General features: G+C 42.6%; 1 protein-coding gene across 2 annotated transcripts; it reads right to left on the bottom strand.

Annotated features, from left to right (window-relative positions):
- Positions 1-518: 518 nt before the first annotated feature.
- MTHFS (methenyltetrahydrofolate synthetase) lies at positions 519-23928 on the bottom strand. Of its 2 annotated transcripts, XM_056499767.1 has the most exons (4): positions 23719-23928; positions 19770-20034; positions 12166-12271; positions 519-1804 (listed from the first exon to the last, which is right to left on the bottom strand). In XM_056499767.1, the coding sequence occupies exons 1-4, from the start codon at positions 23857-23859 to the stop codon at positions 1795-1797; spliced, it is 522 nt and encodes a 173-aa protein (XP_056355742.1). In that variant the 5' UTR covers positions 23860-23928; the 3' UTR covers positions 519-1794. The 2 variants fall into 2 exon arrangements, with proteins under 2 accessions (XP_056355742.1, XP_056355741.1); XM_056499766.1 differs by lacking the exon at positions 12166-12271 and having other exon boundaries at positions 23719-23912.

Below are 23928 nucleotides of genomic sequence, written 5' to 3'. Positions count from 1 at the left end.
TCACAGCTGAGAGGATCTGGGGGACACTCTGACAACTGCACCAGCAGTGATGCTGTCACCCCAATTTCTGCTTGCACCACCCTTTGTGCACCCATGGACTCACCTTTTGTTTGCAGGGGTGACACAGAGTGATAAGGAAGGGATGGAGGCCAGCTCTGATCACCACTGTTACACTCAGCAGCCCACACTGCAAAGTGCCACCAGCTGCCCTGCCCAGGAGGGATCTTCAGCCTGGCCAGAGGGACCTTGGTTAACACAGGATGGAGAAGGGAGCACAGGCCAGAGACCTCAGTGGCTAAGCTTATTTTCACCCCAGAGCCAGAGGGTTTAAATAGCTCCTGTATTAGCAGAATGGAAACAGCACTGAATACAAGCACTCTGAGAATAAAAGGCTCACATGCACTGCAGGCATGGCTTTGCTCACAAAACCAGTTGCTGTTGAGGAAAGCCTTAAGGTCATTCCGCTGTGGAGCTGGTTCTTAAGAATTTATGGATTTTTAAATGATGACACAGAGTAGTTTGGTGAAAACAAACACACTGATTTATTGATTGAGGGAAGAGTTAAACATGCACAGAAAAGGTGAAGTTGCATTGAAGAAGGAACACAAAATTCTGACAGTTTGACTGATCCTGATTGGAAATACTGTGTTCTTATACTACAAGCACAGTGTGCAGAGGAAACTTGCTATCTTCTGGATTTCCATGATTGTGCATGGAGAAGCAGAGAACAACCAGCCTTCCACCCAAAAATTTATTTCATCCATAAAGTCTGCTCTCTGCAATTCTCAGCATCTCTTATTTTTAGCATAGCACCACAAAGTATTTTGGGACATTATGAATAGTTTATGTACAAAATTAGAGAACTTAAAGTAATTTTGAATATTATTTTACCAAAAAAGAGCTGTCTCCAGATAGAGAATTCCCTGATCACATTTTAGACATTACAATCTTATATTCAGATAAAGGAAAGAACATACCAAAGTTATGGACATCAACCTTTTTTTATTAACTCCCTCTATTTTAAGACAACTGCAAGGAGCCAAGTAAACAGTCAAATTTCCTGCATACATAAAATTAATTAAGGCTTTTTTCCATCACCATTTTTGCCCAGCTTCCTCTAAGATGTCTCCATTAATTTCTTGTTTTGATCATGGATGCACACAATATTTAAGTAGTAAGAACTTTTACAATAACAAGTATCGAATTCCAGAATGGATCAAGAACTGTCATTACTGGACAGTTCACTTTTAAACCAGATAATAAAACTCTTAAGTATCAAGGAGCTTGTACCTCACAAATACTATGAGAAGAAATGGTCCTTACTGTAATAGACACTCATTCTTGTGTGTATTGATTCTAGGATACAAATTAACACCATCCATTTGCAAATTAGAAGCAAATCAACACAATCCTCACTACTATTACCACAGTTATATTCTTTTTGAGGTTTTTGTCCCCAAACACAAATAGTATATTTTATTGGTCCCAAAGTCATATATGACAATTATTAAAAAAACATGATTGATGGATATGACACCTTTGTTTGCTTGATCTGGAGGTGGGTTGGTATCAAAACACTTTCAGCAATCTTCATAAAGGATTTCATCTATTGGAACATCATTTTCTGTCACAGGCACTGATTCACAAATCTGTTCTCTAAAAGCCAAAGCAATCGTGTAAGGCTTTCCACGGGGATGTTTCATACATCTTTCAAGATAGGTATCATAATATCCTTTCCCTCTTCCCAATCTGTTGCCTTTTTTGTCAAACCCAAGGCCTGGCATGAAGATAAGGTCAAGACCTCCTGCAGAAAAATGAAATAAGCATTAGTGGATGCCCTGTGGATTTCCTGATGGCTTGACTACAAACCACATAACTTCAGATATTTGCAAGAACACAAGCTTTGTGTTTTGTAAAATGCTTCCCTTTCTTTGATCAGATGAAAAATACTTTGAATACTAAACCTGTAAATTTACATTTTCATCTTATCAACTGCATACTAGTTCAGCTGAAAAATAATTAGATCTTGAAAAGCTGGATGGGAAAAAAAACCCTACATTTTAACAAATTTATTTTATCATTTTAACCCCACACTTCCAAATACAAATGATTATAACTCTAAATCCAGGTTGAGACTGAACTCAGGGAAATTAAATGCAGGAAGAATCAGAAAATCAAACGACTTCAACATCAGACACAAAAATAGAAAAGGAAAAGAAGAATGAAAAGAATATGTGTAAGAGAAAGCAGAGACATCTTGACACCACTGTAAGATGCCATGAACCTTCTCTTGACCTTCCAAACCCAAAAAGCCTTGAATACAATATATTCTGAAAGTGGTAATTTGCCCTCTTATATCAAGATGAAGATCTGAAGGCTTGTCCTTTTGTGATGTCAGGTTCCTTTTGTCCCAAAGCGTTTTCTTTGTCAGCCTCCAGCAATTTTCACTGCTGTTCCAGCAGCACACACAGGCATTCTGCTTCCCTGCCCTAAATATCCCTCCTTCCAGGATTCTTGTTAGATTGCACTTGATTGGAACTCAAAATCAGTTAAAAAACAGAAAAAAGATGCATAAGCTGCTAATGGACTGACTGGTGAAATCCTGACAGAAAACCCCACCAACCAGCTCCAGACAAAAAGGCAAGAGTCCTTGCTTTGCTCATGCTCTGTGAGGAGATGTGGAGGGGCACCATGCCAGGGAGCCTTGTTTCAGGAGCTGATTCACATCACTGAAACCACGAGGAGTGCACCAGGCATGGAGGCTGCTGCACATCCCCGTCACTTCTGCAAGGCTGATATGCTCAGTGTGAGAAGTCTTGCACGGACATCCTCTAAACAAATTAGCTGGACTGGCCTGGTGCTGACTCCTGAACCCAGGAACATCCCACTTACTCCTTTCACAGTGCAAAGAAAGTCTTTTATTTCTTGCTGCTGTAGCAGACAGACACTTAAGGAGAGAAGGGCAGGGGGTGGAAAGGCAGCACAGACTAAAAGACAGCTGACACGAGTCTGGAAAGAAAGCAAATACAGAGTCTCAGTCCACTGCTTCTGCCTTCTTACAGGAACAGTGCTTAGCCCTGAGCAGCTTTTCTGTGACCAGACTCTGCTCCTTCACCAGAGCTTGGACCTGGTCAGGTACTTTTCTGCTTTTTCCATGTCCACACCAACTCTTTCCTGACATTTTGGGCTGAGCTGCTTTTACTACATCTGAGGGATGATGCCCACCATTGAAGGAGATGTGTGGAAAAGCCAGAGCAAAGCAGACTTTTTCAGTTCAGAGGGAATCCCATCTGAGATCACATATCAACTCCAAACTCTGTCTGGAAGAGCATGTTAACAATTCACATAAAACCAACTCATTTGCACACAGTTCCCAGGCTTCTGGAGATTTCTTTCCAGTCTTCATTGTTCAGAGGAGAGTCACTGACATGAACACTCAAGCATCATGATCTGATGTCTTAATTAGAACATTGATATAAAATATGCAAGGCAACACAGTGTGAAATGCTTAAAGAACATCAATCTTGCAAATCCAGCACTGTACAGTCAAGAAGCACAGCTTTTCTAAGGAGGTCAGGGGAGTAAGGGTAGAGAATTAGCCATAGGACAGACCACAGAACAATACTGGTTGGATTAAAAAGGAGTCAGGGTGTTTTACACACTGAACTCAACTTTTGACTCATAGGATAGTGAAATGAGTGAAATAGCAAATGGCAAACAAAGAGAAAAAGAGGCCCAAAGGCAGAAGTATGGTCTCCCTGAAAAGAGCTGCCATTTTCATGGTACCACCATGTACATCATATAGGACATACCACATCATATCCCCTCAGTTTGCTCTTGTCAACAGTCAGGCCTATGAACTAGGACCCAGAAACCAGCCCCCCTGTCAGCAAGGTCAGGAATAGATTCTGCAGGTCAGGTTACTCCTATTTATCCTCTCCACAACCTGCCTCACATCAGCCTTGTGCAGGCATTCAGGTGGCCCAGAAGCCAGTAAGCACCACTCAGTCATGATGCACAAACCTAAACACACTCTGCCTCACAGTCTGTTTCAGCCATTTTCACTCCAGGTGCCTCTCAAGACAAAAAGCAGGAAACATTTGCAGTCTGCTGCTAGCAGGAAGAATGCACATGGGGCAAATCTGCAGAGCAAAAAGGTACCATTTCTTCTTAGATTTGTGTTAGAGACACGAAGAAGACAAGTCAGGGGAAACACTAGGGAAAGAGGGAAATGGCAAAAACAGTGAAGGGAAGAAATATATTTTCTGTGGAGTTTAAGTGATAGCATCAGGCACCTCAAGTGAATTTAGATGTATTAAAGCACTGTTTTCCTCTGGGTTCTCTGGAGAAACAGGGACTTTTTTTAATAAGCTGGCTCCTCTACAATCATGGGTGTCTTATGCTGAGGAACTCAAAACAAGCTTATGCAAATCTCAATATGAAAAATTATGCTGTAAATACTATAGTAGTTACCCTTATATTTTTCTTTTGTGGCATACATAATACTGACTGCCTTGTTCAGACTCACAACATGTTCTCTGATATCCATGCAACTCACACTGCACAAGATTTAAGTAAAATATCTTTCAAGACTTTTGGTAGAAAAAATGACACAACTAACCCTGCAAGAAGCCCAAGGGCAGCTCAAGCAGCATTAGTCCCAAATCCTGTATCAGGGTCTAGAATGGATGGCAGAGAGCTGCATGAAGTAAATGTCTCCCTGACATGTCACCTGGGGAGCAACAAAACCTCTTGTGGTGTCTGTGGCAGTGTGGGGGAAGAGCTGTCACAGGAAGAGAGGTGACACACAGATGAGACCAAGATTGCAGACACCTAAGATTGCTATCAGCACTGAGGGTACATCAACAGGATGGCAGCTGAGGATAAGAACATGCCCCTTGTGGCATGGGGTCCTCATGCTCCCCAGCTCTCCCAGCCCTGCAGGACTACTGCCTGCCACTCAGGACTGTGCCTTGCTCTGTCCTCACATCCTGCTGTGTGAACTGGCATCCTTGTCCCTGAGAAGACAGAACAGGGACTTGAAAATCAAACCATCAGGTGTTTTAGTGCCTCATAAAACGTGTTATGGGAATCTCATGTTCGACATCTGCCCATCTCCTTGTAATGGCCACTGCCTCCCATGTGTCTGTAGACATTAACTGGTGGTTCTTGGATCCCCAAGGGTCCTGTGACCACGTGCCAGGAGCCAAGGAAAGCACACCCATAGTCAAGAGAGTTTTGTTACAGGTAAGCTGTGCTTCTCCTGGAAAACTTGCATGTGGTCTGCAAATTGCTGAAGGCTGAAAACACTGTCTCAAGCAACAACATTCTGCTCCAGCTTCCATGTAGAGAATATCCATGGTTCTCACACACTTTAAGCTGCTGGGAAGGGTGGTAAGTTTAGTAATTATGATGACAGTCACCTAATACTCAATGTATCTATATCATAAGCTCTTGTGGCTACAGCTCCTCCAACTGTGTAGCACCATGCGTGAAATAATATACCCTGACTTATCTATCAGTGTGGGCATACAGCCCTGCTGACACGGCCACACAGGCTTCATTTATACTGCTAAATGCAGCACAGCCAGAAAACAAATTGATTTACAGGATCACAGGTGGTCAATACCTTAATTGTCAGCACAATGTCTGGCACTGCTGGACCAGGTGCCACCCATGACTGCTCCAGGGGACAAGATTGCCATGTGCAGAGAAGACAGAAGGGTACAGGTCTGGCTCCTCCAGACAAAAGAAAAGAGGCCAAGCTCTGTGTAGTGTGGACAGGACTTATCTGTGCCACTTAGCTCTGTGCTGTTTGGCAGTGTAGATGCAGTCACATCTTCTGAACGGTCCTGTGGGTGTACAGGCATGCTCTGTTTGCACTGACTCCCTTACAATGATGTAGACATACATTATGTCACAGAGAAGTGAAATGACTGGCCCAAGGACTCAAGAAACGTGTGGCAAAACTACATTCAAGAGGCAGGTGTGCAAGCTGCACATGCCCTGACTTGGGCAGCAGACCAAAGCATTAGCATCCCTCTCGGTGCTCTAAATAAGAATACAGGGTTTTGTTTCCTCTAGGCAGCTGCAGTGAACCTCAGCTTGGCAGTGCATTTCTCATTACCTTTCATGATGGTATCAGGTTTGATTTGTTCCCCAGGGAAGGATTTTCTCCTTGCACCTCATTACCTCTCTTCTCCTTAATCTGATGTTCCTATTTGAAATGCCAGCCGGCATTTTCAGAAGTGTTCTTGACAATGGTTAATTATAGAAGGGTCCATCAAACTGCACAGATACAGGTCATGTAAAGACTGCTGGGGACTTGTTCTGCCCTCAGAAGGAGCAGCCAGCACAGCCTCTCTCCTCCCAGGTTCAAGGGGGCTCCACCAGCCCGTTGCCACCCGCTGTGTGGGGTCATTCATCTCCCCCTGCACAGCTTGACAGTCCTAATGGAAGCTGGAACTGAAATACTCTGTCATCCCAACTTCTCATCCCTTGCTGCCACTCGCTTTGTGGGCACAGCAAAGCGCCAGGGACCCATCACAGTGGGAGCTAGGACTCTTTTGATCCTCTCCTCAAAAGCAGTGACAGAGGATGGGGCAGAGGCCGAGCTGCAGCAGCTCCTGTGTGCCTGTGAAGGATGGCAACGTGCTCACACGAACATGCTCACAGCACAGACGCCGTCTGAGCAACGAGGGGCCAACAGCGATCAGCTCCGTGTCACTGCTGCTCCTCACAGCAGCAGCTGTGCAGTTTGAGCTTCCCCTCAAGCACAGAAGTTTGTGCATTGTTTACTCCATCACCACAAGGATGGCTGGATCCTCACAATCTGGTACCTCAGGCAAGAATGAGTTTTCCAGTGGTTGGTTTTGTTCCACACACACCTTACTCGTGCTTTGCTCAGATGTAAATGATTATATAAGGTGCAGGAGCAGAAGAACCAGGTCAAGAACAGCTTTCTGTTTAAAGGAAAGGAGTGTTCATGTTGCTCTGCACACCATAAACAATGTCAGATCTGTGCAAAACCTCTGCTGAGCTCACAAGTAATTGAAAGCTGCTGATTACAAGGAATGAAAACTTACTTTGGTCCTTTTCTGACCTAGCAAAGACCACAATGGATTAAAAAGCAAACCCTATTTCAGGAAAACCTTACTTTTCAGAATGAAAAGAACCATCCACTGCCTCTGTATCTGCAACCCCAGCATAGAGGAAAAAAAAACACTCAATCACTTGATCCTAATATCTGAGTATCAGTCTTGGAGACACAGAGGGTATGAGCCAATGAATTGGAATAACTTAGAAATTTCTAATTAATGACAGAGTCCTCACTGCAACTTTAATTACTGCCAGCATTAGCATAGTTGGGCAGGTGTTTGCTTTCAACACACTCTATAGGGCACAGATCACCATCTTGTTCTGTATTTACACAGCACCTAACACTGTGGTCTGAGTTAATCACCAGATCTCAGGGAAAACAACTCCACAAAAGTATTTCACTTATGCTGCAGCAAAACAAATCCCTTCCCCTTTATGGTTTCTCCTAGAACACCCTGGGTGCCCCAGCACCACTCCTGAGGTTACTTACTGTTTCCTTCCAGATAAAAAGGTTTCTGCCCTTTGGAAAAACCTGCCCTGGGTTTCGAGCACAGCATCTCTGCTCTTACATGTCTCTTGCTATAAGATCAAAAAGGGAAATGCCAGATCTGTTCACTACGGATCTGATCCAGACCCTGCTGAGGTGCATGGCTCCCAAAGGGCTGGGATTGCTTCCAGAGGAAAAAAGCTCTTTTCCCCACAAACCCTGGGAGAAGAAGACACTGTTACATGCCCAAGGAGACAAAAACATTATCCTTTGCTGCAGCTCATAAACATTTGAAAAAAAGGCATTCATCCAAACTCAGTGAGGTGCAACACAGAGGATTGCAGACATAAACAGCAACATTGCTTGCCTTGACCCCAACCAGTCTGCTAAAATACAAATACAATCCCTTAAAAAGAAAGGAAACTTTTAACTGATAATTCTTATTTGCTTACATGATACATTGTCAGAAGCTCACTGTGAAGTCTCATCTCCTTGGAAAACCAAGTTACAATATGAAGGACCATGTCCCCACTAGCTCTAAAATGACATTGCCCATTGACTCCTCTCTGCACCCACCTTGGGAACTACATGAAAAATATCCCATATTACTGACATAAGTTGGAGAAGAATGAATTCTTTTCTCTTGTAGATAATGTGGTGTTGGTTGTACATAAAAAGCTTTCCTCGAGTGCTCACTCTGTGGACTCTGTAAGATCCCAAACAAATACCTAACAGGACTAAAACTTGTGTTTCATATCAGAGTAAAAAACCAACTGCAGTCAGTAGCTTCTTCTCCAGGTATTTCCCCTGTGAGAACACCTTTAATTGTGCACTACCACATCACTTCAGCAGGACACACTGTTTTCTACTTATTCACAGACACCCGTTTTCACAGAATCACAGAATATTCTGTGTGAGAAGGGACCCACAAGGATAATTGAGCCCAACTCTTAAGTGAGCAGCCCACACATGGATGGAACACACAACCTTGGCATCACAGCCACTAGGCTCTGACCAACTGAGCTCATCTCAAGAGTGCAGCTTCAGAAGGAGCCAGAGAGATACTCACTTTAACCTAGCACAGGAATCAAAAGTCTAAATATCACATCTAAATCTCACAGGCTCCATCCACGGCCTCCTGCTATGGGACACACCATTAAGTTCTCAAAGCCTCAACTCCTCCAGGGAGAAATGCTCCATACACCAGGGGTAATTCCTTTATTTTCATTCTTTTGTATGGGAATCACAGGTACTAGGAAGGTTTTGTCTCCTTTTGTCCTCTGAAGAACATTTTGCACACCCATAGCCCATGTTTTACAGCCATACAGATGCCAAGCAGACTATCTCCTCTGCAATCTTGGTGCCCCAGCTGCTGGCATGACAGACACAGCTGTTATTACTTCAATAAAATATTTTGCAGAAAATAGAACCATCAGCAGAATCTACAAACAAGCAACTGAGCAACTCAGCGTTTATCTGTCTACTCATCCATGTCAGTGCTTTGTGTCAGCATGAAACATTGGTCTTCACAGTTCACACTTGCCCTGCTGAACTACAGCATAATAAAATATTTATCCGCCTCCCTGAGAAACTACATGATAGCCATCAGTCATAAAGATTTAAAACAACTGAGTGGCAGCCACTTGCCTGATATTAAACCTCAAAAACACAAATAAAGCTGCTTGATCAGCTCATCTGCTACTGAGCTGTGCTCAAGCAAATACCTCTGACTTCGAATTAGTTTAAACCAAAATCTTGCAGGTTTAGTGCCAATGCATCTGAAAAGCTAAGTGCACTGTACAACATCAGGTGTAGTTTGTCAGCCCTGCTCAAACAAACCTATCCTACTCCACAGAAAAATATCCTTTCATGTTTCACCAGAGAAGCTACTGTACAAGACTAAGACTTGTGTTTCTGGCTGGTTTCACAATGTGGAAATGCTGTGTGAGGTTATAACAACCACACTCATTTCCCCTGAGGTTTAGCTTACAGTAAGATGGGGACTAGAGTCTCATTTTCAGAGTTACACCTAAAAGAAAATTTTCTATTCCACTATTATTCATCGAGCCTACGTAAGCCCTGTAAATAAAACATGATCGCTCAATGCCACCCACAAAATGTCTGGTCTTGCAAATTGAGAGTAAAGGAAAAAATAGCTTAGGACTTCAGTTATCAGACTGTGAAAAATGACTTAATCTGTTTCTGATATTCATATATGTGAGCACAGTCTGATTGGGAAAACATGGGCAATCAAAAATGTTTGGTTCCAAGGCTTGCACCTGCATTCTTCTGTGATTTTAAACCACCAAAATACTCTGAAACCAGATGTACCAAGGAGCAATTCCAAAGAGAGGAGAAATGGCATTAGAGCCACTTTACAGCACATCAGCATATCTTGTTAAATCAGCAAATGCTGACTGCAAATCTGCTCCTTTGCAGAAACTCACAAGGCATTGATGCTTGAACAGTTTATGTGGGGACACTGCTGCAGCCTAAAAGATAAGGATCTTTGTGTATCTTTATGTGTTTTTATGGGAATTTCTCTATGGTCTTATCAGCTACACTTCCACGGTGTTTGCCTGAGCACTCATTTAAATACTCCCACTGGATACACGTGCATGTCTTCACTCTTGGTCCTCTTTTGCATACTTCTGTCTGGGTATTTTTAAGTCAAAATAAGACAGAGGTGAATCATCTGGGGCTTTTTCAATACTTTATGCATCACTATCAATATTTCCAATACCCTTTGACTCACTCAGCAGACAGCCTATCATAAAATAAGCAGAATTGCTCACGAAAGATAAACAGGTAAGACAACAACTTCCAAGTCAGTGCATAAGCCTGGCTCCTGTAAGGAGTGACACCACTTGATGGGAATATCAGGCTGCTTACAGGCAGGGTTTATTGTACATGCAGAGTCAGCTGGCTGGGAGGTGATGGCACCTTCACAGTTGCTGTCAAATGTGTTAACACCACAACAGCTGAGAAATCCTGCTTCCTCCATCACAGGATTTTCTTTTATCTTTTTAAGCTTGCACAGTTTAAAAAATCTGTCTCTCCCTGAAATCCTATCCCTCCCTCACTTCAATCCCTGATTTTTATGGAAAATTAGGCTGGAGCATTTGCTCTCCTGTGTGTGCGAGTGCAATGCCTGGATGGGATTTTAATTATAAGAAAACAGCCAAAATTACACCAATGCTCCATGGCAAATGTATGGAATGCTGACACCTGCCGGCAAAAGGCTTCATGTCACTCCTGGACAGGAATCTGCCCTCATCTACATCCCAAAAACTCATTCCCATCTCACATGCACAACAGCCAGCCCAAGCAGAGACTGAGTTCAGCATGACACCAAACATGAAGGTCCAGAGCTATCCTTCCACCATGAAACAGCAACATGAGTCTTCTGCTCCCTGAAAGCAGGTGGCTCTGGGCCAGTCCCAGGAGTTTCCCACCATCCAGGGGAATAACTGTGTATTTTGAATCTCAGCAAAACCAGCAGGGATTAACTGTGCCAGAAAAACAAATCTTTTGTAGCTGGAAAAGTGCTGACCTGATTTAATAGCCCACTATGCTGGCAGAACACCAATCCTAAAGAAAGGGAAAAAAAAGCCACAAATTTCTGCCAGGTTCATGAGCTGAATCTGCTCAGCAGCAAGCAGCAGAGATGGTACCTGAGATGAGGGGAGCACAGAGCTGGGCACGAGGAAAAGGCATCAGGACTGTCCCCTCTGGCACCAGGCAGCTGCAAGGAGGGCTCAGCTGTCTCACCAAACCACATCTTCAACCCACATTCCCCACACAGGTGGGCAGCAGGAAAAGCTTCCTTGTCTCTCCTGTTCCCCAGCTTGTGAGCACAAATGCAAAGAGATGAGCTTGGTGCTGGGTGTTAATTTCCAAAACATGAAAATAAAGGGAGAAAAAGATGTCTGTTTGGATTAATTACTGCAGCCAGAGACACTTGCACATTGGCATTTCCCCTGCATGAGTTGTTGTACAGACTCCTGCCACACTACAGAAATGAATTTCACCTCTTATCTGCCTTTCAAAGATTCCTGTCTCTAGGAAACTGTATGAAAAAAAATACAATGCTACTGTTCACATTCACTGGAGCAAAATTAGCCCTCTTTGAAACAAAACCCTCGAGAGTCACTTGCAGTTACTTCAAGGCCCTTGCCCATGTTGCTTTTACTTCTCTTCAAACTTTAATTGATTACAGCAGAAGTAATCTTTTTAGTTGTTTTGATGAGTTTTCTGCAAGAAGGCAAACGTGGATGCGACACTTCAGATGATTACAAGGAAAAAATCCTCTTTTAAAGCCGTAATGAACTTTATGAAAGCAAAAAGCTGTAGTGTTCCAGAGCTCTCAGCCTTTCAGGTTCACTGCAGGACACCCTGGCATGGGTGGTATTAAAATTAAACCACATGGTGCTCCTGGTTTAGTCTGCACAAGGGAAATTCAGGATATAAGGACACCAAAGATCTGTCCAGTGAGCTGACCTGAAAAGCAATATTATGGTATATACAGAAAGAATTAATATCTCCAGTGCCACTACATGAATTTCACAGTATTTCTTTACCTGGGCATAAAATTTTCTCCCAGGCATCTTTTTTCTTCCAGAATAACATCAGAGAGATTGTAAAGGTTGAAAGAGCAATGGCTGGAACCCCTACAGAAAAGCTTTTCTACAAGAAAAATAAACTGTCAAAGTTTGATAGAAAAGAATACGATATAATACAGGTGTAACTAAATAATGAATAATAAAAAGAATTTAACTCATACATCCTTATTTACTTCTCATCATAGAAAAATAAAGTATCCCTTAAACTGAAAGCAGCAAATTTGAAATGAATACAATGAACATAATACTTCACAGGTCACAGGAGCATAATATAGTATTAACATAATAAGGAACATAATATTTCACATTACAACTAACTAACTAGTACAACTCACAGCTGTTGGAAGGCAGCAGAGCCAAGGGCTTAATACAAATAAGATTTGATGCTTAGAGGAATGCTCCAAATGCCTGTTGGAAAGAGAAACCAGAACCTGTTTGTAAAGTGATAATCTGAGGACTGCAGCTGCAGAGGTAGGAAGATCCTGCAGTTATTGCTACACAGCTACAAGTTGTGAGATTTCCTGACTCTTGTAAAACATGTGATGCTGAATTGCATGGCCAGATCCTGCACTGTGAGGGGAAGGATCCTCTCTCCACAGCAAGATTCATGAGCAGAATGTTAATGCCTCATTTGCACTGAATTTTGTTCTTCTTTTGCATATCAAAAATACTATGGATCATTGTCTCCAAACAGAAGTTCATTCCAAATTTTAAATCATTTCATTAAAAAATAAATTACATTAGCAGCTAAGCCTCGATTTTCAATTTTGTATTGTGCCATGCTCTCAGGTTTTCTTTTTATGACCAGTGTAAAAAGATTTTAAATTATAATCTGTCCCTTGGCATATTTTGTACTGCAAGTTTTAATCAAGTCTCCCAGAGGAAAAGAAAATCTAATAGTACCTTCAATCACTTTACAATCTTGTTTGGGGTATTTTTTTTCTAAGCAGAAACATTTAACATCTCTGCTTTTCACGTACCCATATTTCATTTATTCCAGATACATTCCTATCTGCATATAGCTCATTAAAATATTCCCAGTTACCTCTGAGCATTGTTTACTACATATCTTTTTCCAGTATGATTAGCATCATTTTGTGTGGTCCCATTATGCCTTCATGGACAGCTGTACAACATCTAATGCAGCTGAAGTAGGATATTAGACCTTCCCTATGCTTCAAGCCACAGCATTTTCTACTCACAAGTGGTTTTTATTTCTAAACTCTAATGCTCCTCATCTTTCAAAATCCTCTCACTTTTGGTGCATTTTTTTGGGGGGGTGGGGGAGAAACCCATTATCCTTTTTTTAAATCCCATTTTATTTTGCAGTTCTAAGTCAAACCTATTCCTCTTAAGACTGTGCTGCCATCAATTCAGTCACACTTCTGAAGAACTGTGCTAAAATTTGGAATAACTAAGAATGCTGATGGCATCACAAGGCCATCAGTCCTGGCAGCAAATGCAGAATCTTTGAATGCATGAATAAATAGCAGGAATTTAAAGACAGGTATAAAAGAGTTTCTGCAGACAAAAATGCTTCTGCAGGGCAAATCCTGATGGGAAAGTTTCAAATAGGGTCAATGGTCACTCAGGAATAATTTCAAACTACTAGAGGTTTGGAACCCTAACCTATAGGTAGCCACCAGTTTCCTTGCAAGAGAATCATGTTCCCTGGCATAAACAGCCCTTATAAACCAAATACCACATACAGGTAAGCTGTCCCTGTCTGTTTCTGCTACCAGCAGGTTGTTGTAATTTATGCTACAGCAAGTCTCACAGTGTACTGGAATTAAAAGGGCAGAAAGATAAAACTACCTTAACCTTAAAAGCCAACATTCAAAAGGTTATGTGAAAACAAAGCCACAAGAACTTACTGCTACACATCTGTATTTCCTTATTTTATCTCAAATTCAGAGCTTTTCTTTTTATCCATAATAAATTTTTTACCGTTATTGAAAGCATGGATTATCTAGTTAATATTTCACTAATTATCTTGAAGTTACAACACAAATGCTGTGATCAGTAGGCCACCAAAGTTTTTAGTGCTAAAAATGCCAGAAGTCTCCAAACCAAATTACAAAATACAACTCAAGTTTTTAATACATTCTTTTCTTAAAGCAAAAATGCATTATGCTGTAGCTGAGTAGTAGCAGATTATTCAGCATTCCCCATTACATATAAGATGCTATATTGTCAAATGGTGACATTTTTCAGCTTGGGTACTTATGCCAGACTGAGGTGGGGGGTTATGTTTGCTTTATTCCTGCAGAATGGTTCACTGGTTTCCATGATCAAAGCTAGTAAAAAAAAAAAAAAAAAAAAAAAAAAAAAGGAGAAAAGCTCTGTTGCTCCATGCCTTGCAGCAAGAACTTGAAATCTTGCTGGTAGTGCCCTCACTGGTGATAATGTGGCTTTAGCCCTGTTCAAACCCATTTAAGCCAGGCTTATGCAATGCAGCAAATTTCTGAAAAGCTGCCATTGGCACTTTGGCACAGAACTCTGGGTGAGTTCTGGGGCTCTCTGAAGATGTCCCCCTCCCTGTACCAGTACTGGAGTCACATTTGCATGGGTGGCCTCATGATTCTCTCTAGGAACCTGTGCCACAGCAGATGTTCCCTCCATCCTGGCTCCTCATTCCCTCCTCCCCACACACGTGGCACTGATCTGGCCACATGGTAAACTGGATCTACTCATCATTGGGTTCAAAACAATGAAAACAGGAGAGGGGGAAGGAGGGAAATAATCTTCATCCAGAGCAGCAGGTTGATCCAGCTCACCAGAGAGGGGCAGGAATAGGCTGAAAACACAAGGAGGGAAAACTCCTCAAGCCAGAACTGGTGCATAGAGGGAGCACATGGAGCTGCAGGTTCAGCTCCTCCTGCCAGACCCATCTCAGCTGTGAGGACTCTGAAGGACTTTCATTTCATGGGTTGTTCCTATTCCTACTGCATGAGGCTAGACTGGGAACTGAAACATGGAAGGAAATGATGACTGAAGTTTCACTGAGACTTTCTCTGGCATGACACCCATTTTCACAACCCTTCACCATCAGCTTCCTACCAGCCCTCCAGTTGCATCAGTCCAAACCTGTGTAGTGGTTGTGTCTGAGAAGAGACTTCTGCTGGAGCTGGGCTGCTCCTAACCAAGACTGGCTTCCCAGGATAGGTCCCAACGTGGCTGCAGGGCCATCTGTTCTGGCACAGGAGAGGAGGAGTGGGGACCAAGAGGAGGAGAAATGGCAGCAGCTTATTTACACAGGCACTGCCCAAAAGAAAACAATCACAAAACTATGTCTTTTGTACAATTTGGTAGAAAAAGTACTATTAAACAGTGAAGTTTTTCTAAGCCAAGGAAAAAGAGGAAGAAGTCCTCCAGCACAGTGGGGAAGGAAATGAATAAATTGGGATGGAGAATCTTGTATGTCTGGAAGCAGACAAGTGAAAGAAGACAAACACATGATCTCCTCACTTTTGGCAGGGACAAGCTATTTATGCTGGCCCAGCTGCTCCTGAAATGACAGAGTGGGAATGAGAACAGGAGGAAGTGGGGAATACAGTGAGAAAGGCCAGAAAAGGACACTTAGGAGGGAGTTTCAGAGAGGCTGGGGAAAGAGCAGAAAGATGGAAAGGGACATTGTGGTGGTAGAGCAATTAAAGCTTGGAAAAGGAGGTCTAGTCCAAGGCTGAGACAAATCTGGGAAATTTTTTTTTTTTTGGAAGGAACAGAGAAGAAAACTTCATGTTGGATAAACAAGCAAAAGAGTCTGTATTCACTGGGGGCTGCACCTCTGCACAACTCAGGCTGCAACAGGATCCTGAGCCTCTGCTGCTTCTCCATCAGCAAACACCACTTAATATCTTTAAGTCACTGAATGGTGTAGTGATGAAGAGCCCATACAGAAATGCACATCTCCATCTCTATTCCAGGGTTTGAATAATGCACAGTAAAGAGGGCAGCAGCTCTAACCTGAGCAGGGAGAAAGCAAATGACGGAGTAGATGCTCATTAGAGACAATCATTAACAGCAAGCAGTGCTCACTCATCTTCTGCCTCTCTGAAAGAACTCATTTCACCTGGGCTCATCTTCGAGGGAGTTCACACCTGAGGGACAAGGACCATGTACTGTGACACCAGGGCAGAACTGACAGAGATTAAGAGGCTGAATTAAGTGTTTACACATAATCCTATTTCTTGCATTTCTTAGAAAAGCACATCCCAATCCACTAGAGCAAGCAGATTCAGAGCTGTAATTTCTAATAACACTTAATTTCTTGGCCAAGAAAAATACTTAGGCCAAACCGCCTCTCTCCATCATGGAGGTGAATGTTACAAAAGCTGTTTATAATTTACTGCACACCTTCAGCTACCAGTCAGTAGCTCAGTTATAAACAGTTAAGCATATTTGCTCAGGTCCAAGCTTTCCAGCTGAGATCCCTGGCCACGTGCCTCCCTTCAAAGAGGCCTCCAAGAATTTTACCATATGGAAACATTCAACCTAGTCTTTTTTCCCTTTTTTGTGTCCCGGTAAGAATAATCTCTTTTTCAGAGGAATAACTTAGCTTTTCCCTCATAGTTCTCAGAGCAGGTCTAAATAATAATAAATAACATTACAGATGGGCAAACCCATGTCCAGCTCAGTGAAATCACAACACCTCCCTAAACCACACTAAAAATGAAACTGCTGGTGAAGAGTTCTTTAAACTTCTGTAGGAGTAGCGATACAAAGCAAACAGGGAGTACAGTTTTATCTGATTTACTCCTTCCAAAGTTGTGCAAGGTTTCTACACTTTTGTAAACAAATACTGCAACCTGCCTGGACTTTCATCAGCAGTATTACCTTGGGCAAAACCCAACACCAGTGCACATTAATACCCCTGATAGGTAAGGATAGAAATGGGAATTGGTACCTATTAGGAAAATGTATCACAGGCTTGCCCCAAAGTTGTCTAAGTCTTTTCAATAGATAAGCTGGAAACAAACCAAGTCATGCACCCACACATATCCCTACTTCAAAATATCTGAACTTCTTCCACCTTTGTTCTTGCTGTTATTGTGTCCAAACAACCTAAAGAAAGCAACTTTGCACATGCCAGTGAGTCACCCACACATGGTAGAGAAGATGACAGACTTTCTCCTACCACAAAAGCAGTGATCTTTGTTTATGCCAACATGGTGTGGTGTGAATACTGCCAAAATGAAAAGAGGTAAACCTTGGTCCAACAGAAAAAAGGATCATCTCCAAAAGGAGGGGCTCATGTCTATTCAACACTGCCCATGAGTGCTACTAAAGAACGGGAAACTATGCAAAAATTATACCCAGTCTTGTATTTGAGCTATTCTTAACAGTAGCCATACCTGAAGTCTTAAGGACAGTGTGAGTTTAGGCTTTTTGTCATGCAAAATGAATACATTCAGAAATGGCATGGCTTATTTATGTACCTGCAGGCTATTTCTTGGAAATTACATAGTAATTTATGCCAGCCATGGGAACATTACTAATGTAACACCATGTTATCTCCTTATAACAATGTAAATGCCTCAGATCACCAAAGTATTTGATAACATCTCTGAGATAAATGTGCCATCCATGTGTCATTCCAACAATGGAAGATGGATGTAGCAGCAGGGCAATTTGCATTCTTGCAAATGTACCAAAGTTCAAAAAATATAATAGGTGACAGAAAATATAGCAAAAGGAATATAAAGACATATTGAGATGAAGGGTGTGTTTCTGTGGGGACAAATTAGTAGCATGTGTCTCATGCTGCAACAGTGGAAAAAAACAAAACTTCATCTCTAATTTACAAAAACTGCTCTAGGATAAAGGACCAAAGTCTGACTTCCAATCCAAATGGCATTATTCCAAAATTACTGTACAAACAGTACAAACAGACTAATATTGAGTTTCAGGCAGAACAAGTCTGACATGGACATACATCAGTTCTTGCAACTGTTTTCTTGGCACCTCTCTGTAGGGCACAGGAGCTCTTCTGGCACTGCTCTATGCCCATAGCCTGATGCAGAGAAGGAAGCAGCAGCTCCAGAACTTGCCAGATGCCAAAGTGTGTCTCTGCCTTCCCCATCTTCACTGTCTGGCAGGTACATCTCAGTGCACTCTATACCTGGAAGTCCTTGCTCTCATCATATCTCAATTTGTGTGTTTACTCTGTGATGTCTGCAACAGACTTGTTAAATTCAATTAACAGCAGCTTACCAGTAGTACAAAAGCTTGTCCAGAGTGCCTGAACTAAGCTCAGTCAACAGAAATCCAGATATTTTTAGGTTACCCTCAAAAGTCCCTAAATCCCACCAATATACACAATTTTTTGACAAACATTAAAAAAACATCAAACAGTGCTAAATACTAAATGTAAAGAAAATGATTGTATGAAGCAGTGAAATCCCTTGCTAGCTAAAATGTAGACACAGAAAAGATTTTGAATTAGGAAAGAGGTAATGACCAAAAATAAAAGAGAAACAAACATGGTGAGCATTCTGGGAAAGTACATTGGCATCCCAAAGCAAATACAATCCCAAGTTCAATCAAACAGAGTCACAGAAATGTTATGTTCCTTTATGAAGCACTAAAAAGCTGGCAAGTGTGTGAGGTGTGGAAGCTGTCTGCATGGTGAATTTCAACCAGGAGTAAATCTTCCCAGGCTGAGGTTTCAAGCACGAGTTCAATATGAGTTTTCCATTAGTAAGATTAAACATTTCTGCACATGTTTCAAGAAGACATTAAAGTGTTTACAAAAAGAATGCAAATAATGAATGCAAATACACAAAAAGTAAGCTTGTTTAGAAGTAGGAGTTAGGGAATTTTAGGTTAAGAGAGAGGTTATTTGAAGATCAAAACACACACACACAAGTTTGATCTTAATGAACTTGTACCTTCTCAACTCTATGAAGAATCCAGTGTCTAAGACAGCATTATAAGATCAAAATAAAAATGTGAGAGAATAATGCTGGAAAAGACTGTAATATTCATGCAGGCCACCAAGAAAGTCCTTTTATTTTCAGTCTAAGGTCTCAGTCCAGAGAGCTGTTCTGCAAAGGCAGGCTCCATATCAGCACTGTGATTCATCCATGCAACACAATTCACAGGATCAAAGATTTCAGAAAATTCTCAGTCTATGGACATCACCTGTGATGCAGCTTTTCAGGCAGCACAAACCAAAGTTCTCAGAGCACATCCTAAACATGTGAATCCCCATGACTTTCAGTGGCAGCTAAGCTACCCCCAGCAAGCCCCTCTTTCCTTTCCAAGCCTCTACATTACACTGGCTGAGACTGTGCTGAGGATGTTCATGGATCAGACCATAAAGATGATTTATCTGGAGGGTTTTCTTCCAGCTGGATCAGTGCAGTCATGTTCCTGCTCTGCTGGCATGTCACAGGGGTGCCATAGGGTACAGAAAAATAGGCAGGAGAAAGGAGCATCTCTCTACCACATATAAAACCAATATGTAATATTTAATTTCATTCTTGCTATCAGAGTATCTCTTACCAGCCTCCAGGCTACTTCTGCTCAGCAATCCCATGATGCAACAAGAAAATACTCACCACCAGCAAGAGCTTCCTCTCTTGCAGTGTCATCATCACTGGGCTGAAGAATATTCCAGGATGTCAAAGCAAGTGAAGAAATGTCTTCAGCTGATGATAACTTCAGCATGTCCATGTGATTACTCTGAGGTTTGTAACGGGGGATGAAACATTCTTTGCCTTGCTTAAAAATGTCCTTAATGATCTCTTCTGTCTGGACTTCATCTGGCATGCTCAGGAAGATTGCAATTCTTTTGGATTCTTGGTACTTGGGATGGTCAATCACCTACATGGCAAATTAACACAAGCGGTTTATGAAAAGTTTTTTTGAAAAAAAAAAAACTGGAGCAAAAATATTCATTGAAAATGGTAGAGATAGAAACTTTGATGCATCATAAACAGAATAAACTGACTTTGCTGCCTACTCCAACATTTCTACCATCAGCAAAATCAAAATAGGCAAATTTTTGCATCTAGTGAACTAAACACTGCAACTCACGTTTGGGCCAGCAAAAAGCAGTTTTGCAGACAACCTTCCAATCCTCTAAAGATCTGTGCCATACAGTTCAGTCATCCTCAAATGCCCAACATCACTGCAAAATAAAGCAGGCCAGAACTGCCAGCTTATGCAAGCCATGAGGGTTTAGCATTCCTTTTCTTCCATCCTTTTTACAGGCTGCATCTCTGCTCTGGGCCAAGGCAGGACGGGAGGCGCCTCAATGATAATAACTCAAAAATTAGCACCACAGCAGATGACAAAGTCTTCCAAGACCAGCCCCTCTTTCTTTTGTTAACCTGAATGTCTTCCCTCCAGCAAGATGAGATATATGACTTCAAACATCACCTGCTTCTAATAGGTGATCTTATTACTGCACATTTTTCAGAGCTTGAAGGAAAGATGGCCTTGCCACTTTTTGATTTTCATGAGACTCTGTGCTGGGCTTATAAAAGGCTGAATATAGGAGGGAAAATAAAAAATGTTTATATGGTGAAAACATGTTAGCAGACTCATACCTCACTTGTCTCTGCCCATTCCAGACTGAATTCCACATTAAAATTTGAAAGGAGGCTTTTCAAAACTTGTCTTCTCATTCTCTTGTACCTTATATATTTTGTCACTTACATCTGGATAAAACAAATATAAATGTGTCCCTACTCATTTAAATGTGATTTATTTTACAAACTTACAAAAATCTGTCAAAAATATCAGACAATTGAGAAACTCTCTAGTATCTACAGAACAGAGATCACCAAATCTCCTGCTCAGTGTTTGTATAACTGCAGGGTAACTCACTCTTCTGAACTTTACCTTTTGCCCTGGCCTTGTTTTGAGATACAAATGCCCATATCTGAGCCAAGATATGGTTTCCACTACATCTTTTATTTTCTTTCCATCACAGCAGTTAAAAACCAGATGAAATATTCTGAAGATGGATATAATTTTGTAAGGGAAAAAAAAAAGAAAAACTTCAGACAAAACATTGGTGTACGTGTTTCTTGGCCACAGAAACATCTTAAAATTCAAAACTGTGTTTTATTTCCTTTTCTATCTGCCTAACCCTACACATGGATTGTTCCACAGGATTAAGCTCTTAAAGAAACAGAATTTCCATGGTTGCTTTTGCTGCAAAAAGGAGACTATTCAGTCAAACTGCAGACTCCAGAAAACAGCTGTGGCTCGTTGAGAGCCTCCAGAGCCAAAACTTCTCATGATTTGGTGAAGAGAGAAACTGAGACACTGAGACAGTTTCAGACAAAGGCTGTGTGCTGTGGGCACCACACAGGTCCCACCTGCTCTGATGTATCCAGTAGCACATTAATTAGGCTGCATAGGAACAAAAATGAGGTTGAAGATGTAAACCCACGTGTGAGCAGGAAGACAACTTCAGATGTTCTCAGAATTGTGCAGATGCTCCTGCTATGACTCGGAGCAGTTTCTGAGAAGACTGAAAAAATTTCCACACTTAACAAATATTATTTGCCCTTTGTTCACCAGCTGATGACATTTTTTTCAGAATCAGAGCATGCAAATAGCATGACTTTAATCATGAACATAAGCATTAAAAAAGAGTAATCATCCAGAAGCTAATTAAATACTGGCGGCTAGGTTGGCCAGTGGAGCTATTTCATTTTGATTTTAAAGATTATTTTGAAATGAGATTTTACTACTAAAAATATTACTCGGGAGTTATAAAATAACCTGCTCACTTTTATTAGCTACAAGCACTGATGTATGTTACAAAGCTACATTTTTGGCCTCATATCATTCCAAACACCTTCTCAGCCTTTTCCAAAATTTCTCTGTGTCTGCTGTATTACCCACCCCCACAAGGAAGCTGCCTACTTTCTGCCACTTGCACAGAGCCACTCTGTCACAAGCAAGCTCAGGATTTTCAATTTCTGTCAGATTAAGAAAATGGTAAGATATCATCAATTTATGTCATATTTCCTGATGCCTTCTTTTAAGCAAAACAGAAGCTGTATCTTTTAGTGGGCTCTCACTAGAAGAAATGAGTGCTGTGTTGCTGTGTTTATCAACAGCAGTTAAACAAAGGCTGAGGGCTCCTAAAAATTCAGTACTACATGGACTAGGTGCTTAAAAGTTGGCTGAGGACTGAATTTTTAAAGGGGATGCATGCCAGTATTTGCTAAAATTTGAGAGATTTAAGTCTAGGATGTGTGATTACTAAAATGCATTATCACGAGAGTAGGACACTACATATAGATATGTTTTTAAAAATCATTCCCAATGAAAACAAAAAAAGGCTATGTAAATTCCTGTTAAAACTTCCTAGAACCTAAAGTTTCTGTGCTGCCACATCCCACTCATGAAGTGGCTACACATTAGTAGTAAATGAAGTCTATAAAATGATTTGAGAGCCTCTGGCAGGAAAATAACCACATAAATGTAGATCATCTAGAAGTACCCGCTGGTGCTGCAAAAAAAATGAAGACTGTGCTCTATTACATGCAGTGACTGCAAAATAAAATTTTATTATGTTTATTAAAATGATAAAATACATCTATATAAAAACTGTGTAATCCAAACACAAACAGGACATTTCAAAAGTACATACCCATATCACTCTGTGCTAGGATACCAGTTAGGCAAACCCTGCATGATATCTTTTAGAGTGTAAAAATTATATTAGAAATAAAATTGTGTGGAAGAAACACTGCTGGAAGATACAGAAGGGAGATGACAGGGCGTAAAACAAGAGGCCAAATCAGGCAGCGGCTGGGTTTTGTATGTATGGCTGGTGTGAAATGGCTGAGACAAACACCCGCCACCACCCCCAGGAGCCCTGCTTGGGGTGTGCGGGTCTGTCCCGACTGTCCCCAAAATCCACGGGTGAAGTGTGACCACCCCAGGGGTGACGTGTGACCACGATCCCACGGGAGCAGTGTCCCCAGCACCCCAGGGGCAAAGGGCGATCACCACGCCACTTCAGGGGTGAAGTGTGACCAACCCAGGGGTGAAGCGTCCCCAGCACCCCAAGGGTGAATTGTCCCCAGCACCTCAGGGGTGAATTGTCCTCACCACCCACGGGAGAAGTGTCCTTAGCACCCCACGGGAAAAGTGTCCCCACTACCCCAGGGGTAAAGTGTCCCCCAGCCCCGGCAGAAGTGTCCCCAGCACCCCCGGCAGAAGTGTCCCCACCACCCCAGGGATAAAGTGTCCCCAGCACCCATGGCAGAAGTGTCCCCAGCACCCATGGCAGAAGTGTCCCCGGCAGGCCCCGCTGTACCGCTGCCGCGGGCAGCTCCTGCCACACAGCCCCAGCAGCCCCGCTCCCCCAGAGCCGCGGGCCGGCCGGGGAAGGCTCCGAGGCGGAGCTCAGCCCGCTCGGCGTAAGGACCCCTGAGTGACGCTTTCGAGCAGCGGCGGCGCGGCCTGCAAAGTCCCGGCCGCGCTTCCCGGCTCTGGGCCGTGCCCGGCTCCGGGCCGTGCCCCGGTATCCGCACCCACCTTGCGCCCGAGCAGGCGGGACTGCCGCTGCTTCTCGGCCGCGCTGAGCGCCCGCAGGCGCTGCCGCAGCTCCGCCCGCAGCTGCTGCTTGGCCGCCCTCAGCGCCGCCGCCATCGCGCCGCCGGGCCCGGCCCGCTCCATGCGCCCTGCGGCCTGCGCCCGCGGCGGGGCCGGGCAGGGCTCCGGGACCGCCCGGTCAGCGCTCCGAGC

This window comes from Oenanthe melanoleuca, chromosome 10, assembly GCF_029582105.1.
Source record: "Oenanthe melanoleuca isolate GR-GAL-2019-014 chromosome 10, OMel1.0, whole genome shotgun sequence".
Lineage (NCBI taxonomy): Eukaryota > Metazoa > Chordata > Aves > Passeriformes > Muscicapidae > Oenanthe > Oenanthe melanoleuca.
Note: the sequence above shows the minus strand (reverse complement) of the source record. Positions and strands in the feature narration are given on the sequence as shown.

What these genes read in the sequence shown, in the direction of transcription:
- MTHFS (XM_056499766.1), bottom strand. Translation starts at nt 23,859, where the DNA reads ATGGAGCGGGCCGGGCCCGGCGGCGCGATGGCGGCGGCGCTGAGGGCG. An exon ending in CCCGCCTGCTCGGGCGCAAG is followed by an intron (nt 20,035 to 23,718) that starts GTGGGTGCGGAT and finishes TTTGCCATGTAG; the next exon opens with GTGATTGACCATCCCAAGTA. An exon ending in AGAGGAAGCTCTTGCTGGTG is followed by an intron (nt 1,805 to 19,769) that starts GTGAGTATTTTC and finishes ATTTTTCTGCAG; the next exon opens with GAGGTCTTGACCTTATCTTC.